The sequence below is a fragment of the Stegostoma tigrinum genome, chromosome 11, assembly GCF_030684315.1.
Source record: "Stegostoma tigrinum isolate sSteTig4 chromosome 11, sSteTig4.hap1, whole genome shotgun sequence".
NCBI classification, from domain to species: Eukaryota; Metazoa; Chordata; class Chondrichthyes; order Orectolobiformes; family Stegostomatidae; genus Stegostoma; species Stegostoma tigrinum.
Window position 1 is genome coordinate 6,575,592 of NC_081364.1, and position 17,169 is coordinate 6,592,760.

General features: G+C 45.1%; 1 protein-coding gene across 4 annotated transcripts in view; it reads left to right on the forward strand.

The window, feature by feature from the left end:
• LOC125460469 (plexin-A1-like) overlaps positions 1-17,169 on the forward strand; it is a 512,196-nt gene that overhangs the window by 82,214 nt on the left and 412,813 nt on the right. For all 4 annotated transcript variants that reach the window (XM_059649731.1, XM_059649734.1, XM_059649733.1 and 1 more), the window contains exon 3: positions 16,603-16,785. In XM_059649731.1, the coding sequence (XP_059505714.1) occupies positions 16,603-16,785 (183 nt within the window). The remainder of the gene's footprint in view (positions 1-16,602; positions 16,786-17,169) is intronic.

The window sequence follows — 17,169 nt, forward strand, 5'->3', positions numbered from 1 at the left end:
GTTACACAGACTAGGCTTTTATCTGCCACAAGTAAGAGGTGACTTGATTGAAACGTCGAAGATCCTGAGGCAGTCTTGACAAGGTGGAGATGGAGAGGATGTTTCCATTTGTGGGAGGATCTAGAACTAATGGTCACTGTTTAAAAATGAGGGCTCACCCATTTAAAACAGAGAATGAGGTGGAATAACGTCATCGGGTGTTTTGTCCCTCAAAAGGCAGCGCAAGCAGAGTCTTTGAATATCTGTAATTTGATTTGATTTATTATTGTCACAAGAGCTGAAGTACAGCGAAAAGTGTTGAGGTGGCGAGATTTTTGGTAAACGAAGGAGTGAGAAGTTATTGGGATCATTGTGGTTTAGAATCGAGGTTATAGTCTCATCAGCACTTGAGTGTTGACTGCCCGGGTGAATGTCATCTGTGACCAGCTTGAAAGGATGTTGGAGCGGGAAAGTCAGTCGTCAGGAAGGCCGATGCAATGTTGGCATTTATCTTGAAAGGACTTGAATATAAAAGCAAGGATGTACTACTGAGGCTTTATAGGGTGCTGGTCAGGCCACATTTGGAGTATGGCGTGCAGCTTTGGGCCCCTTATCTCAGGAAGGATGTACTGGTCCTGGAGTGGGCTCAGAGGAGGTTCACGAGAATAGCCCCAGGATTGGAAAGCTTAACAAATGAGGAACATTTGAGGACTCTGGTACTATACTCATTAATGTTTAGAAGGATGAGAGGGGGATCTAATTGAAACTTACACTCAGTCCAGGCCATTCAGTATTCTGTATGTTGTGAAGGTGCTTCCATTGTTAGGAGAGACTAGGACCCGAGGGCACAGCCTTAGAGTAAAGGGAAGACCTTTTAGAATGGAGATAAGGAGAAACTTCTTTAGCCAGAGAGGAGTGAGTCTATGGAATTCAGTACCACAGAAGGCTGTGGGGGCCAGGTCATTGAGTACATTTAAGGCTGAGATAGATAGGTTCTGGATTGTTAAGGGGATCAAGGGTTACAGGGAGAAAGCAGGAGAATAGGGTTGATGTACTTATCAGCCATGATCGAATGGCAGAGCAGACTTGATGGGGCCGAACTGCCTAATTTCTGCTGCTATGTCTTATGGTCTTATGATGAAATTGTTATGTTCTACGTTGGCAGAAACAACATAGGTAAGGCTAGGAAGGACGACCTGTTTGGGGATTATCAAGCACGAGGAGCAAAACTAAGGAACAGGTCCTCGAGGGTTATAATCTCCGGATTACCACCCGAACCACTTGCAAGTTGGTTTAGGGAAAAGAAAATTGGGAAGTAACATATAGCTGAAGGAGTGCTGTGGGAAAGAGGGGTTCCATTTCCTGGGGCTTTTGCAACAGTATTAGAACAGGAGGGGTTTGTACCGCTGGGACAGTCTCCACCTGAACCAATCTGGAACCAGTGTTCCAGCAAAAAGTATAAATAATGTGGTCACTGGGGCTTTAAAGTGGTGAACTGGGGGGGATGAGAAGAGGAAAACGACAGGAAGTACAGTGGTAAATAGAAAAGAAAGCAGCAGGCTAATATGCCTGCAGGAGGGTTTAACTACATCGAAGACTATGAAAGAAGTTAAAAGTAAGGAAAACTCAGGAGATATTATTAATGGGGATGTTTAAATTCACAAAGAAGGTACAAAAACTGGCATAAAGGCACTTTACTTGAATGTTCATAGCATTCAAAACAAGGTAGATAAGCTAACGTCATAAAATATTGCGATTTAGTAAACCACGACAGAGGCATGGTTGTAGGATGGCATGGTTGGGAATTAAATATCCAGAGGTATCAGACTATTCTGAAGGACAGACAGGAAGGTAAAGGGAGATTAGTGTGGCTCTGATATTTAAGGATGACATCAGGGTGATAGCGAGATTTGATATAAGTTCTATGGAGAATAAGGTTGAATCTACGTGGGTAGAAATTGGAGATTCTAAGAAGAAAAAGCCAATGATAGGCGTAGTCAATAGGCCAGCAAATAATAACGTCACACTGGGTCGAGCAATAAACAGAGAAATAACTAGTACCTGTAAAAATGGTATGGCAATTACTGTGGGGGATTTTGATCCACACGTCGATTGCCTTGACCGATATGGTTCAACCAGTCTTGAGGAAAAGTTCATTGAATATGTCCGTTTTCTTGAACAGTGTGTAGTGGAACCCGCAAGGGAGCAAGGTATCCTAGAGCTGGCTCTGTGTAATGAGACAGGAATAATTAATAGTCTAATAGTTAGGGATTCCCTTGGAAGGAGTGATCACAGTACGGCTGAATTTAGAATGCAGATGGAAAGTGAGAAGATAAAATCCAATACCAGGGTCCTGTGCTTAAACAAATGAGACTACAATAAGAAGAGGGAGGAATTGGTTAAAGTAGACTGGAAGCAAAGGCTTTATGGTGGGACAGTTGGGGAACAGTGAAGGACTTTCAAAGCAATTGATCAAAGTGCTCAGTGACTGTATATACCAGTGAAAAGGAAGGACTGTAGGAAAAGGGGTAATCAGCCAGGGAATCTATGGAAATGAGGAAGGCTATCAGATTGAAAGATAAGGCAAAGACCAGTGGAAAACTAGAAGACTGGGAAAACTTTAAAAGTCAACAGAAAGCCACAATAAAAGCTATAAAGAAAAGTAAGATAGATGATGAGAGTAAACTAGCTTAGAACCTGAAGTCAGATAACAAAAGTTTCTACAAATATGTAAAGCCAAAAAGAGTGGCTAAGGTAAACATTGGTCCTTTAGAGGATGAGAAGGAGGATTTAATAACAGAAAATGAGGAAATAGCCGAGACATTAAACAGATATTCTGTGTCGGTCTTCACAGTGGAGGGTGCTAATAAGATGCCAGTAATTGATGACAAGCAAACTAAGATAGGTGAGGACCGAGGGAGGTAGGAGCCAGATGGTAAGCTCTTACTCCTTTGTGAGCTATGATATTTCCTGACCAACCTGTTCAGAGATGTTACTCTTTACCTTTGGAGCAGATGGGGCTTGAACCTGGGCCTTTATGTGCCTGAGCTTGTTTTCCCACCAAGTCCGACAACATTATTATAGTGGGCGGTGTAAGGTACTTGTCCTTTCAGACCCTTACAATATCTCCAAAGGGAAACAAAGAACAGTAAAATGTTGGAGTGACACACGCTGAAACAAAACCAGAAATTGCTGGAGGAACTCAGCAGGTTTGGCAGCATGAGTGGAGAGAAAGCAGAGTCAATATTTCAGGTCTCGTGATATTTCTTCAGAACTAACAATACCCAGGGAAAGGTGGTATTTATGCTGAAGACTCAGGGTGAGTAAAGGAGTTAGGTGACAGGTGGGGAGAGAGCCCAGAGGGAGAGAAAGATAGGGCAGACGAATGGATAGATGATGGTGAAGCAAGGGGAAAGAAAAGGTGATAATTGTGACACACACTGACCTGTGTCAGAGATAATGGGAACTGCAGATGCTGGAGAATTCCAAGATAATAAAATGTGAGGCTGGATGAACACAGCAGGCCAAGCAGCATCTCAGGAGCACAAAAGCTGACGTTTCGGGCCTAGACCCTTCATCAGAGAGGGGGAAGGGGAGAGGGAACTGGAATAAGTAGGGAGAGAGGGGGAGGCGGACCGAAGATGGAGAGTAAAGAAGATAGGTGGAGAGAGTGTAGGTGGGGAGGTAGGGAGGGGATAGGTCAATCCAGGGAAGACGGACAGGTCAAGGAGGTGGGATGAGGTTAGCAGGTAGCTGGGGGTGCGGCTTGGGGTGGGAGGAAGGGATGGGTGAGAGGAAGAACCGGTTAGGGAGGCAGAGACAGGTTGGACTGGTTTTGGGATGCAGTGGGTGGGGGGGGAAGAGCTGGGCGGGTTGTGTGGTGCAGTGGGGGGAGGGGACAAACTGGGCTGGTTTAGGGATGCAGTGGGGGAAGGGGAGATTTTGAAACTGGTGAAGTCCACATTGATACCATATGGCTGCAGGGTTCCCAGGCGGAATATGAGTTGCTGTTCCTGCAACCTTCGGGTGGCATCATTGTGGCAGTGCAGGAGGCCCATGATGGACATGTCATCTAGAGAATGGGAGGGGGAGTGGAAATGGTTTGCGACTGGGAGGTGCAGTTGTTTGTTGCGAACTGAGCGGAGGTGTTCTGCAAAGCGGTCCCCAAGCCTCCTGTGTCATCTTGTATACTTGTGGTTGACTCATAACTGCCTTGTGGGTAATTAGGGATGGGCAATAAATGCTCGCCTAGCCAGTGATGCCCTCATCCTGTAAATGAATAAAGAAAAAAAAACTGTATGCCCAGGACAGGAGGTCCCTGCTTATGAGCATATTCCCTTTGTGAGTATGTTTGTAAGTCGACTTGTGCAAAATATTATACAGCATAAAATACCCCGTTTTCAATTACAAATGCGTATTTACATGTCAGATCCTTAAAACTGATAGAAAAATCGGATCTTGTGCGTAAGCATGATAGTTTATAAGTTGGACATTCAGAAGAATGGGATCCCTGTACAGTCATTTCCCACTATTACAGAGGTTCCGCAATTTACAAATGTCTTTATTATAAGCAAAGTCAGAAGCCACAGGACACCAGGCTATAGCCCAACAGATTCCTTTGAAATCACAAGCTTTCGAAGCGCTGCCCATTCATCAGGTGAAGTAGCACGAAGGAGCAGTGCTACGAAAGCTTGTGATTTCAAATAAACCTGTTGGATTATAACCTGGTGTCATGTGACTTCTGACTTTGTCCACCCCAGTTCAACACCAGCAACTCTACATCATAACTGCTGAGAACAATTCCATACAGGGGAGTAATTTTAAAGATCTGACAAACGAATAATTCCTGAACTTAGGAACAGCTGATTTACATTATCCTGTATTGTGTTCCCACTTACGGACAAATTGACTTGTGGATCGACTGGGGAATGGAACCCATTCACAGCCTGTGGGCTGCCTGTCTTGTTTATTCACCGCTTTAGAATGGTTCCACTGTTTTTCCGATTGGAATCAGAATCTTGCTGGGCACTTAAGCAGATGTGGATTTATTGCAAATCTGGGCACTGAGTATTGTTCAAGGCATCGGGAAGATTAATTAACTCCACAGTCCTATCACCAAGTCACCCTTCATTTACACCTGCATAGCACATGATACTGACCCTGCTAACTCAGCCAGCTCCGAGAGTGAACACAACCTCAGACACCCCTGTTTATGTCTGTCAGCTATGTCTCCCTGAATGGACCAGTACAGACCTTTATAGAGCTTTATAAAATCATGAGGGGCATGGATGGGATGAATAGGCAAGGACTTTGTCCTTGACTGTGGGAGTCCAAAATTAAAAGGCACAGGTTCAAGGTGCAAGGGGATGAGATTTAAAGGGGACCTAATGGCAACTTGCTCACACAGAGGGTAGTCCGTGTATGGAATGCGCTGCCAGAGGAAGCAGTAGAGGCAGGTACAATTATAACATTTTAAAAGGTATCTGCATGGATACGTGAATAGGAAGGGTTTACAAGGATATGGGCCAAATTGTAGCAAATGGGACTGGATTAGTTTAGGATATCTGGTCAGCATGGATGAGTTGGACCGAAGGGTCTGTTTCTGTGCTGTACATCTTTGACTCTGTAACTGTCAGCCAGGGGTCCCTGATTGGGGCTGTTAATCTGGTTCAATCACGGAACTCATTTGTGAGGCCCACCTGACTGACCTCATTCCATTCACTACAAGAGGGAGAAAAAACAGAGGGTAATAACTGGGTCAATGCAATTTTCACTGTCAGTCTAAAAGGGGTGTAATAGTTTTTGATGGGTGACATTGACAACTGAATCTGGTGCTAAATTCTTGGGATTCTTCACACTGGTACTTGTTTAAGCTTTGCTCAAGTTTAGAGAAGCTTGAAGGGTACAATTAGGGCAGAAACAGCTCAAAGAGGTTGGCATTTTAGGTTTTGAAATGAGACTCTTGTGCCCTGTCTCCTTTCAGTCAAACCGAATATTTCATGTGCATTTTTACAAGCAAATAAAATTCCCAGACCACAACATACTGTGAACTTGCCTCAGGCAGAGATGTGACTTAGTTTGGTGGTTCCTACTGATATTGAATAAAGTTATGAAATGTAGGACAGGAAGAAGACTATGTCTGCCTCATCCAGATAGGCTCCAATTGCTTCCAAACTCTTATCCTCATCTTCAGAAGTGCAGCAGAAAAATAAAAGCCCTGTTGTCAATTTTTGGGACTTTCCAAAAATAATGCTCTCAACATCCAAAAGAAATTAGATCAAAGCTGTTGGAAGCTGCAACATTTCTGGCCGGTCTCCTGCATTCTACCCTTCAAAACAAAACTGGAAATTTTCTCAAGTACTGCTATCCACATCTCCCGATTCTCATCCAGCCTTGTTCAGCTTCCTGCATAATGGTGTATGCTTGCTCCTGGAACCTGAAACTTGCATCCTCGTTTTCAGATTTCACCTGGTCTGTGATATCGCCTCATCCCCACAGCACTCAAAGTGTCTTAGAGGCATACAGCACGGAAACAGACCCTTCGATCTCATGAGCCCATGCCGATCATAATCCCGAACTAAATTAGTCCCACCTGCCTGCTCCTGGCCCATATCCTTTCGAACCTTTCCTATTCATGCACTTGCCCAAATGCCTTTTAAACATTGTAATTGTACCCACAGCCACCACTTCCTCAGGAAGTTCATTCCAAAATCCAACTAAGCTCTGTGTAAAAAAAAATTACCCCTCATGTCTTTTTTAAATCTCTCTCCTTCCACTTTAAGAATGTGCCCTCTAAGTCTTGAAATCCCCCATCCTAGGGAAAAGACACCCACCATTAACTCTCTATACTCCTCCATTATTTTATAAAATTCTATAACGTTGTTTCTCATCCTCCTGTGCTCCAGTGAAAAAACTCACAGCCTATCCACCCTTTCTTTACAAGTCAAACTTTCCATACCCGGCAACATCCTGGTAAATCTGTCCTGAACCCTCTCCAGCTTAATCATATCCTTCCTGTAACTGGGCAATCAGAACTGGACACAGTATTCCAGAAGAGGCCTTACCAATGTCCTGTACAACCTCAATATGACTTCCCAAATCCTGTACTCAAAGGACTGAGCAATGAAGACAACCACCCCGTCTAGAGGTGATGCACATTTCTACAACGCTGTCCAAGGCCCTACTATCAATTGTATAAGCCCTACCCTTGTTTCAGATTTCTCTATTTCTGTAATTCACCAGTTGATTGCTGGCATAGCCGCATCACAGCTGTGACCCTGCTGTAGAGGCAGTTAGTTTCGTTGAGAAGATGCTTTGGGTGTGAACTGCAGAGACTTTGCTTTCCCCTTGAGGGGGCAGCTGAACGGCCTGAATTCATTGCATTGGAGCGCAGAGCTACCCATTCCCTGCCCACTTGGGAGTGCTGTACAGTCAGACCAGAGAAGTCAGGCTGTCTCTGTTTCTCCTGCTACCCTCACCATGCCCAGTGCCCACCCACAGTCTGCAAACAGTGGAAATTAGGGGCAGGTGTAGGCCACTCCTCCCCTCTAACTTATCCAAGCCTTTTGATGAGATGGTGGTCCTCTGGCTCCACATTCCTTCCGACAACGCCCCCACCCTTCCACACGCCACCAGGCTTAGTGGGAGTCCATCAGTTTTGCTTTTTATTCATTCATGGGATGTGGGTGTCCCTGGCTCGCCAGCATTTATTCAAGGACTTGGATGTTGTGGCACACCAAGTGCTTATCCAGGTACTTTCAAAAGGATATAAATTCGCTCAAGTCCTTTTAACAATGTACCTGGATGAGCACTTGGAATGTCTCAACACTCCAGGCCATGGGCCAAGTGCCAGCAACTGAGATTCTGTTGAAGGTCAGCTGTTTCCCACGTCTCGGTGTGCAGACTCGATGGGCTGAAGGGAGTCTTCCATGTTTCCATGACTTTGATCCCACTGGCGTTTTGATGAAGAGAGACCACAAAGCCTCACACAGCCCCCCTCCCAGTGCTGCCTGGTGTGAAATCAGCCACTTGCATATAGCTTCAGGACAAAGAATTGATCCCAAACTGGACTCCCTCCTTCAATCCAGAGTTTCTCGAGGAATTGCTGAACTGTCTTTGGCTCGGCACAGATATTATATAATAAATTTTGTTGACTGGAGGATCTTAAAAATGATTGAAGAAGCTGCCTAGTTCTAATTAAGTTTCTTATCAGTAGATCTTTTGACAGTGAAAACCACAATAAAGATTCCAAAGTACTGGTGAATTTCTTCTATATTTAATTTGATTGTGCGATCAGATAAATGTGTTCATTAGTGCAGAGTTCAATATTTCCTGTCAATCTTTGCCCGGGTGTACAGTCCAAATTAAATCCCCATTTTTAAATAGAATTACCTAGAATTCACAGGACACAGGGACCATTTGGTTTATTTTGTTATGTTGTTCAGTTGTGGTATGCTGGCTGATCCAGCATTTATTGCCCCGTCCCTAGTTGCCCCCTTGGGAAGATGGGGGTGAGCTGCCTCCTTGAACCACTGCAGTACATGTGCTGTGCGTTGACCCACAATGTCCTTAGGGAGAGAGTTTAGGATTTTGACCCAGTGACTGTGAAAGACGGACAATATATTTTCAAGTCAGGATGGTGGGCAGCTTGGAGGTGAATTTGCATGGGGTGGTGTTCTGATATATCTGCTGCTGTAGTCATTCAAGTTGGAAGTCGAAGGTGCTGTCTAAGGATCTTTGGCAGATTTCTGCAGTGCATCTTGTCGAGAGAACATACTGCTGCTACTGAGCATCGGTGTGGATGCCTGTAGATGTAGAGCCAATCAAACGGGCTGCTTTGTCCTGGATGGTGTCAAGCTTCCTGAGTGTTGTTGGAGATACACCCATCTAGGCAAGTGGGGAGTATTCCATCCTCCTCGTTGCAGTCTTTAAATTGATGCCCCTTTATTCTGAGACTATATCCTCTGGTCCTAAAACTTCCCATACGGGGAAACACCCTCACAGCATTTACCTTGTCAAGCCCCTTAAGAATCCCACTACATTTCAATCACATCACCTCTCATTCTTCTAAACTCCAAATGAGTAGAGCCTATAGAACCTCTAAAGTGTGGGAACAGGCCATTCAGCCCAATACTGACCAAGCCTCTGAGGAACATCCCACCCAGAGCCATCTCCTTATTGTATCCCTGCATTTCCCACAGCTAACCCGCACATCCCTGGACACTCTAAGCAATTTAGCATGGGCAATCCACCTAAGCTGCATATCTTTGTGTTTGTGGGAGGAAACAGAGCACCCAGCAGAAACCCACGCAGACACAGGGAGAACGTGCAGACTCCACACAGGCAGTCACCTGAGGGTGGAATTGAACCTGGGTCCCTGGTGCTGTGAGCAGCAGTGCTAACCGCTGACCCACCACCCTGACCTGTTTAACCTTCGCTCACAAAACAGTCCTTTCCTACACTCTCTTGCCTTTTCCCCAGAACTCTTGATTCCCATAAGCCGTATACTCTTGTAATATCACGGTGTATAGTGTGTTGTACACATTCATTTCTGGCATGTTTTATTAATTTACTTATATTTAATTTAAAAAATCATTTGAATTGATTAATATCTGGTTTAAAAAAAAGCCTCAAAATATTTCTGATGAAGGGTCTAGGCCCGAAACGTCAGCCTTCCTGTTCCTAAGATGCTCCTTGGCCTGCTGTTTTCCTCCAGCTCCACACCTTGTAGTTTCTGTTGTACCCTGCTAATCCTGGTTTGTTTTATTTGACAATGGTTGGTGAGATTGGACCAGTACATGTTGCAAGGGGCCTAACAAAATATTTAATCTGGGAGGTGGCTGCCTGGTCACATGGGAGTATCGACGGTAATGTCCTGGTCCTGTTTTCGGGAATCTGTGTGCATGTGTATGCCCAGGAACAGTTCCTCTCTCAAGTGATTGTTGCTGTATCGATTGGGTTGTAGTGCTTGTTATGATCACTTTGGAGCTGAAAATTAGCCAATGGTATTGATTGTCAGGGTGGATAGGGACCTTTGGGAGTGTGGTCATGAAGGTGGAGTCAAACTGCTTGGGATCTTTCTCGTAAAGTTTGTTATTATTTTGAGAGGTGGAACTTTCATTGCGATTAGGATCTAGTTTCTAGCTTTGTTGAACAGAGACACACAGCCCCCGTGCCTGACTGATGTGTTTTACTTAAAAACAGCACACTTTTTTCAAAGCTTTCACTCCCCATTCGTTTGCTTGCATGCTGTCACTATTTCCTTTTCACTATCTCACATGCTCAATCTGTTGTCTCTCTCACACTGTCCCACAATCTCTCACACATTTGTCTGCTGTCTTCTGGTCTCATAATAGATATCCTAGAATCCCTAGGGTGTGGAAACAGGCCCTTCGGCCCAACAAGTCCACACCGACCCTCAGAACATCCCACCCAGACTCACTCCCTATAATCCACCAAATCTACACATCCCTGAACGTTATGGGCAATCTGCCAAGCCTGCGCATCTTTTGATTGTGGGAGGAAACCGGAGCACCCGGGGGAAACCCACGCAGACACGGGGAGAATGTGCAAACTCCACACAGACAGTCACCCACGGGTTGAATCGAGCCCAGACCCCTAATGCTGTGAGGCAGCAGTGCTGACCACTGAGCCACTGTCTCTCTTGCCCTCTCCCTTTTCTTTTTGCGCAGCCTGTCACACTCACTCTGTTGTGCCATTTCTCTCAGATGCTTTCCCTCCAGCTCCCCCCACTCTCCCCCACCCTCTCTCTCACACACACACACACACACACACACACACACACACACACACACACACACACACACACACACACACACACACACACACACACACTCTGGTTTTCTCTCTCTCCCATTGATCCTGTTGGCTTTCTGTCTCTTGCCTTCATTCCTTCCGCTGGCGTCTGACTAATTACTAACCGTGGTGAGGTTGTTAAGTGTAAGAGGCAGAGACTGTGTAAAATCTGGCGAGCGAAGCTGCCCAGGGAAGTAAGGGACTGACTTTCATTAAACCTGCAGTGAGCAACAACACAGGAGATCAGCTGGTAGTCGTTAATTCTTTTGAACTAACCTTTTACATGATGCCTCCATGTGGCTTAATTAAACCCAGTGAGCTGCCGTGTGAGGTGAGAGATTCCCATTTAGCTGCCTGAACTTGTGGGCAGATGGGAAGCTGTGAGGGGGTGCTGACTAAGAGTCAATCAGATGGGAGGAGTGCAGTTCAGCTGAAAATTTCACCTCCCTTGTGCCTGGAATCAGCTATGTGGAGAACAATCCTCATTCATAAATATTCACATCCAACACAATGCGATCTTAAATCCCCAATTTGTTGCTGATTCGCCACGTTAATGGTGTCTGATGTCTTGCTTCTTGTTCCAACACTGCCTAACGTCCCCCCCCCCCCCCACCCCATCCCCTTGCCCACCATCACTAACTCTACACTGCACCCTGACTGTGGCCTTGCCACTGTGAAATGGGGGCTATGCCTGAGTTGGCATCGATGACGTGTCTCTCGAATTACCTTTGCCACTTTTCCCATCTTTCGGAACCGGGACTTTTGCCTTCATTTATTCTACGCCCAACAATTCCAACAGATTGTTGGAGCAAATTAGTGCAGATGCTGGAATCTGTACTGGAAAAAATTGCTGGAGATCACTGTGGGTCAGGCAGCATCCATGGAGAGAAAGCAAGCTAACGCTTCAAGTTAAGATAACTCTTCCGGGCCACTCTTCTACAGTCAGCCCTCTCCAAATCTGTAAAACTCTTCCTTTATACGTGCCAAGTTCCATTCTGCCTCTGTGCTCACTGACCTTCGTTGCTCAACTGGGAAATAATGTCTTGATTTTTAAAATTCTTCTCCCGGGTTTCAATCCCTCAATGGGTTTGCTATTCTCCTCCTTCCTGGAATCGACTCCAACCTCTGCCCTTCTCTCATTCTGGCCGCTCTTATACTCCTGATTCCAATCGCTTCAACATTGTGCCCAGAGAATAGTGAGCCTGTGGAATTCTCTGCCACAGAAGGAGTAAGACATAGTTCTTGGGGCTAAAGGCAAAGGGGAGAAAGGAGGAACAGGGCACTCACTTGGATGGTCAGCCACATTTTTATTTGAATTCTTTTCTTCCGTTGCAGAATGTGGGTGTTACTGGCTGGACCAGTATTTATAGTCCATCCCTAATTGCTTAGAGGGCAGTTCAGAGTCAATCACATTGTTGTGGGCTCGGAGTCACATGTAGGCCAGATGGTAAAGATGGCAGTTTCCTTCCCTAAAGGACGTTAGCAAACCAGGTGGATTTTCCTGACAAGGGTTTCATGTTCATTATTAGACTCTTAATTTCAGATTGTTATTGAATTCAAATTCCACGTCTGCTTTGGCAGGATTTGAACTGAGATCCTGAGAGTCTCTAGGTTATTAATCTAGCAATGATACCACAAGAATATCACCTCCCTGGCATTGCGACACTGACCAGTTCTTGTACTGGGATAGGGTTACAGCTCGTGAAGGACTGAATGGCGTCCTCTATTCTTGGTTCCTCTCACACAGACAGTAAAAAATCCAAAGAATGTGAGCTCAATTCTTATCTCATCATCACCATGAAAACTAATGACCTGATAGTGATCTCATCGTCACTATCAACATCCTGGAGACTACCAGGGACTGGAAACTGAACTGGACATAACTGTTATGAATGTAGCAAACTGTATGAATACTGCAGTCACGAAAGCTGGCCAAAGGCTGATGACTAACAGCCTCACGACTCCTCACAAGTCAGGAATGTGATGGAATACTTTTGATTTCCCTGAATGAGCACAACTCCAGCAACACTCAAGAAGATTGACACTTTCCATGCTGAACCAGCCTGTTTTATCAGGAACCTACCTAACTCCCTCATCATTTCCTCACTCCTTCACTGATACTCTATGGCAGTGGTGTGTACCATCTCCAAGATGCACTTTCGAAGTTGTCAAAGCCCTCAGACAACAACTTCCAAACCCAATCAGAGATAGTTAGAGCAGCAGATGCTGGAGTCAGAGACAACACAGTGTGGAGCTGGAGGAACACAGCAGGCCAGGCAGCATCAGAGGAGCAAGAAAGTTGATGCTTTGGGTCAGGTTGGGTCTGAAGAAGGGACCTGACCCGAGACATCAGCTTTCCTGTTCCTCTGATGCTGCCTGGCCTGCTGTGTTCCTCCAGCTCTGCACTTTGTTACCTTCCTTCTGGAAGGACAAGGACAGCAGGTTCATGGGAATGCCAGCCCCTGCAATTTCCCATCTAAGCCATTCACATTCCTGACTTAGAAATATATTGTCAATCTTTCACTGTTACTGCATCAAAACCCTGGAATGCCCTTACTAAGGGCATTGTGGGTCAACCCGCAGCATGTGGACTGCAGAGGTTCAGGAGGGCAGCTCACCACCACCTTCTCAAAGGCAACCAAAGATGATCAATAAATGCTGAGCCAACCAATGACTCACAGGTCTCATTGAAAGAACTAGACAAAGCGGCAAAGTTGTACAATTGAAATCCCTTTATTTCACTTTCGTTTTATGACCTGCATGGTGGCTCAGTGGTTAGCACTGCTACCTCACAGTGCCAGGGTCCTTGGGCGACGATCTGTGAGGAGTTTGAACATTCTCCCCATGTCTGCGTGAGTTTTTTCTAGCTGGTCTTGTTTCCTCCCACAATCCAAAATTGTGCAGGTTAAGAGGGTTGGTCATGCTACATAACCCATAGTGTCAAGGGATGTGCAGGCTTGGTGGGTTAGCCATGGGAAATGTGGGGTTACAGGGATAAAGTAGGTAGGTCTGAATACTCTTTGGAGGGTCTATGTGGACTCGATGGGCCAAATGACTTGCTTTCACATTGTAGGAATTCTATGGATTTTCTGCTGGCTATCTATTTGCAACAATTGCTGGAAGATTGGTCTTTAATTCCTAGACATTGCAGGGGGATCTTCAAGAGATGAAAGCCTAGATAGCTCATGGTTGGGTCTGCTGCTTTATTGCTAGGGTTGGAGGGTTTGAGCTGTTGGGATAGGCTGGGGCTATTTTCCCTGGAGCGTCAGAGGCTGAGGGGTGACCCTGAAAAGGTTTATATAACCATGAAGGGCATGGATAGGGTGAATAGCTAAGGTCTTTTCCTTAGGGGAAGGGAGTCCAAAACTAGAAGGTTGAAGGTGAGAGGGGAAAGATTTAAAAGGGGCCTAAGGTGCAACTTTTTCATGCAGAGGATGGTACGTGTAGGGAATGAACTCCCAGAGGAAGAGGGGGTGGAGGCTGGTACAATTACAACATTTAAAAGGCATCGGGATGGGTGTATTAATATGGGTTTGGAGGGATCTGGGACAAGTGCTGGCAAATGGGAATAGATTAATTAGAGAATATCTGGTCGGTATGGACGAGTTGGACCGAAGGGCCTGTTTCCATGCTATACATCTCTGTGACACTACAGTGGCCTAATGCCTTGCCGTTTCCTCAACTGAAGTCAACACTGTTATGCGTTTTTAAAATCTGCTTTTGAAAATGCAACTGTGTAAATAGAATAATCAGTCCTGTGATTCTTCCATCAAATAAATAGCTTTAAGAAGTTTATGTGGGATGACCTTTTTATTCTCTCCTTTGTCAAATGTTTTGCTCAATCAACAAATAGGCCACAGCCTGAGTACATGAGGTTAGTTCATCACCAAAGCAAATGCCATCAATGGTTTCATTTTCCCACTTATATCGGGCAAAGTTACTTCTCACGAAACAATTATGTTGAATCACTGAGAGATAAAACAGGATATTTGCATAGTCTGCACAAAGGCAACTCCCAGAGTACAAACACCAGAGCGGTATTTATTTAAATAATTCATTTAGCCTATTATTGCACAGCCCTCTGGGAGTCAACATAACAGTTCAACACTGGCTGTAATTACTGAGTTTGCATTTTGAATTATTAAGAGAATTCTATTAATCAAAATAAAAGCACCTCTTTATAGCAGAGGCAGTTGATGCCAGTGGGAGGGTACGTTCAATATTGAAGATGTGTTGTTGCTTCCAGCATCAGCTGCCCCCCTGTGTCTCACCTCAGAGTCAGAAGTCAGAGGTAAAAGGTCAGAGTCTCAGATCCCACTCCAGTGCCTGTCCAGTTCAGCCCTGAGATGGAGGTGGCATCTTCTCACCTTGCATGGACTCCTGTGATTTACGTGGCACTGTTTTGAAGAAACACAGGGACAATTATTGCTGTCATGGGTCACAATAAGCCCAGTGTAGACACATTTAAAACAGCTTATTTCGTCATTAACTCACTGCTTTTAGTGGGAGGTGGTCCTGCACAAATTTGTGGCTGTGTTCTCTACATTACATCTGAATCCATGTCACTAGTACTCCGTGGGCTGGTGAAAGGGTTTTGGGAGATCGGGGAGTAGGATAAATCGCAAACTTCTCTTCCTCACAAAGAGATGCCAACTGGAAGCTTGGGCCAAACATCCCAGAAAACATGCTCCCAGAATTCATTCAGTTGATGCTGGAAAACTAATTACCTGAACATACCAAAGGATAAATGATGTGGCAGAGCTGGCTCAGTTGTGCGGGGTGGAGGATAACCTGTCAATGATGTAACCTCTTAATGCATCTGCAGAATGTCCCAAAGCATTCTGTCACTGATGAATACCTTAGGATGTGCAATTAGGTTTATATTGGGTGGGTGAAGAATGGTAATAATTTCTCAAGGCTCAGGCGATTGCTTTGAGGACATGGCAGATAGTGCAAGTCAGAATTCAATGAATAACTACCGTAGAAACTCATCTGGTTTATGAATTACCGATGAAATCTGCCTTCCTTGCGTGGTCCGGCCTACGTGTGACTCCAAACGCATTGCAATGTGGTTATCTCTCAACTGCCGTCTGAAATGGCCCTAGGAAGGGAGTCAGTTGCAGGTCAGTCAGCCATGGGCATCCCACGAAAGAATAAAAAAAATGAAGCAGGCAAATGTAGCTGTTAAAATGTGCACTGCAAATTCCACAGTCAGCCAAAGCAAACTAAATGACCAGCTGATCCATTTTTGATTGGGGTTGGAATGTGGTTTAAAAGAATGTGTATGTGGCTTTTCATTTTTCTTTAAACATTGACACATGTTCTGTGATATTCCCAGTGACCTGGAGGACATTGGTTGAGTAAATCATAGAATCCCTACAGTGTGGAAACAGGCCCTTTGGCCCAACAAGTCCACACCGACCCTTAGAGCAACCCACCCAGACCCATCTCCCTATAACCCACTTAATCTACACATCCCTGAACACTATGGGACAATTTAGCACGGCCAGTCCACCGAGCCTACACATCTTTGGACTGTGGGAGGAAACCGGAGCACCTGGAGGAAACGCACGCAGACATCTTTCTCAAACTCTTATTGCAATGATCTTCTGCACCAGAGTTAACATTTCGAGTCCAGTGACCCTTCCTCAGATCTGGACCCGAAATGTTAACTCGTGAATTTTCTTTTCACAAATGCTGCCAGAACTGCTGAGGTTTTCCAGAAACTCCCCGTTTTTGTTCCTGATTTGCAGCACCCGCAGTTCTCTCGGTTTTCACAGTAATGTTCTGGTTTTGTCTTATTTGCAGCCTTTGCAGATTGACGATAATTTCTGTGGGCAAGATTTTAATCAGCCGCTGGGTGGGACGACACTGGTGGAGGGCATCCCGCTGTTTATTGACAGAGAGGATGGCATGACTTCCATCGCGGCCTATGACTATAGAGGCCACACGGTCGCTTTCTTTGGGACAAGAAGTGGGAAGATGAAAAAGGTAAGGTTGTGTTTCCGATTGATGTCCTCAACCAGGCAATCCATTTGGGTTCTGAGGCGAGGTTTTTTTTTAATGTTGCGATAAGGTGATCTGCTTTTGGTGTGAAGGTTTCAAGTTGGATTGGGGTTGGAATTGGAATGGGAGACTGATTTCCCTCTGTCTTTTGAGATGAGTTACTAGCTCTGGTTGGATGTATTCCTGGAGACCCCTGCCATTGGTCCATCTGATTCAATCATCGAGGTGTCCTATAGCCAATTGCAAAAGAGGAACCTCACTACCTGATGATGTTGACTTTGTCAAACAGCTGTTTTATTCCGGTTATAACTAACATTGAAAAACTATTGAAAAAAAAACTTAAATATTACTGGTAAAGAAAATATGCAT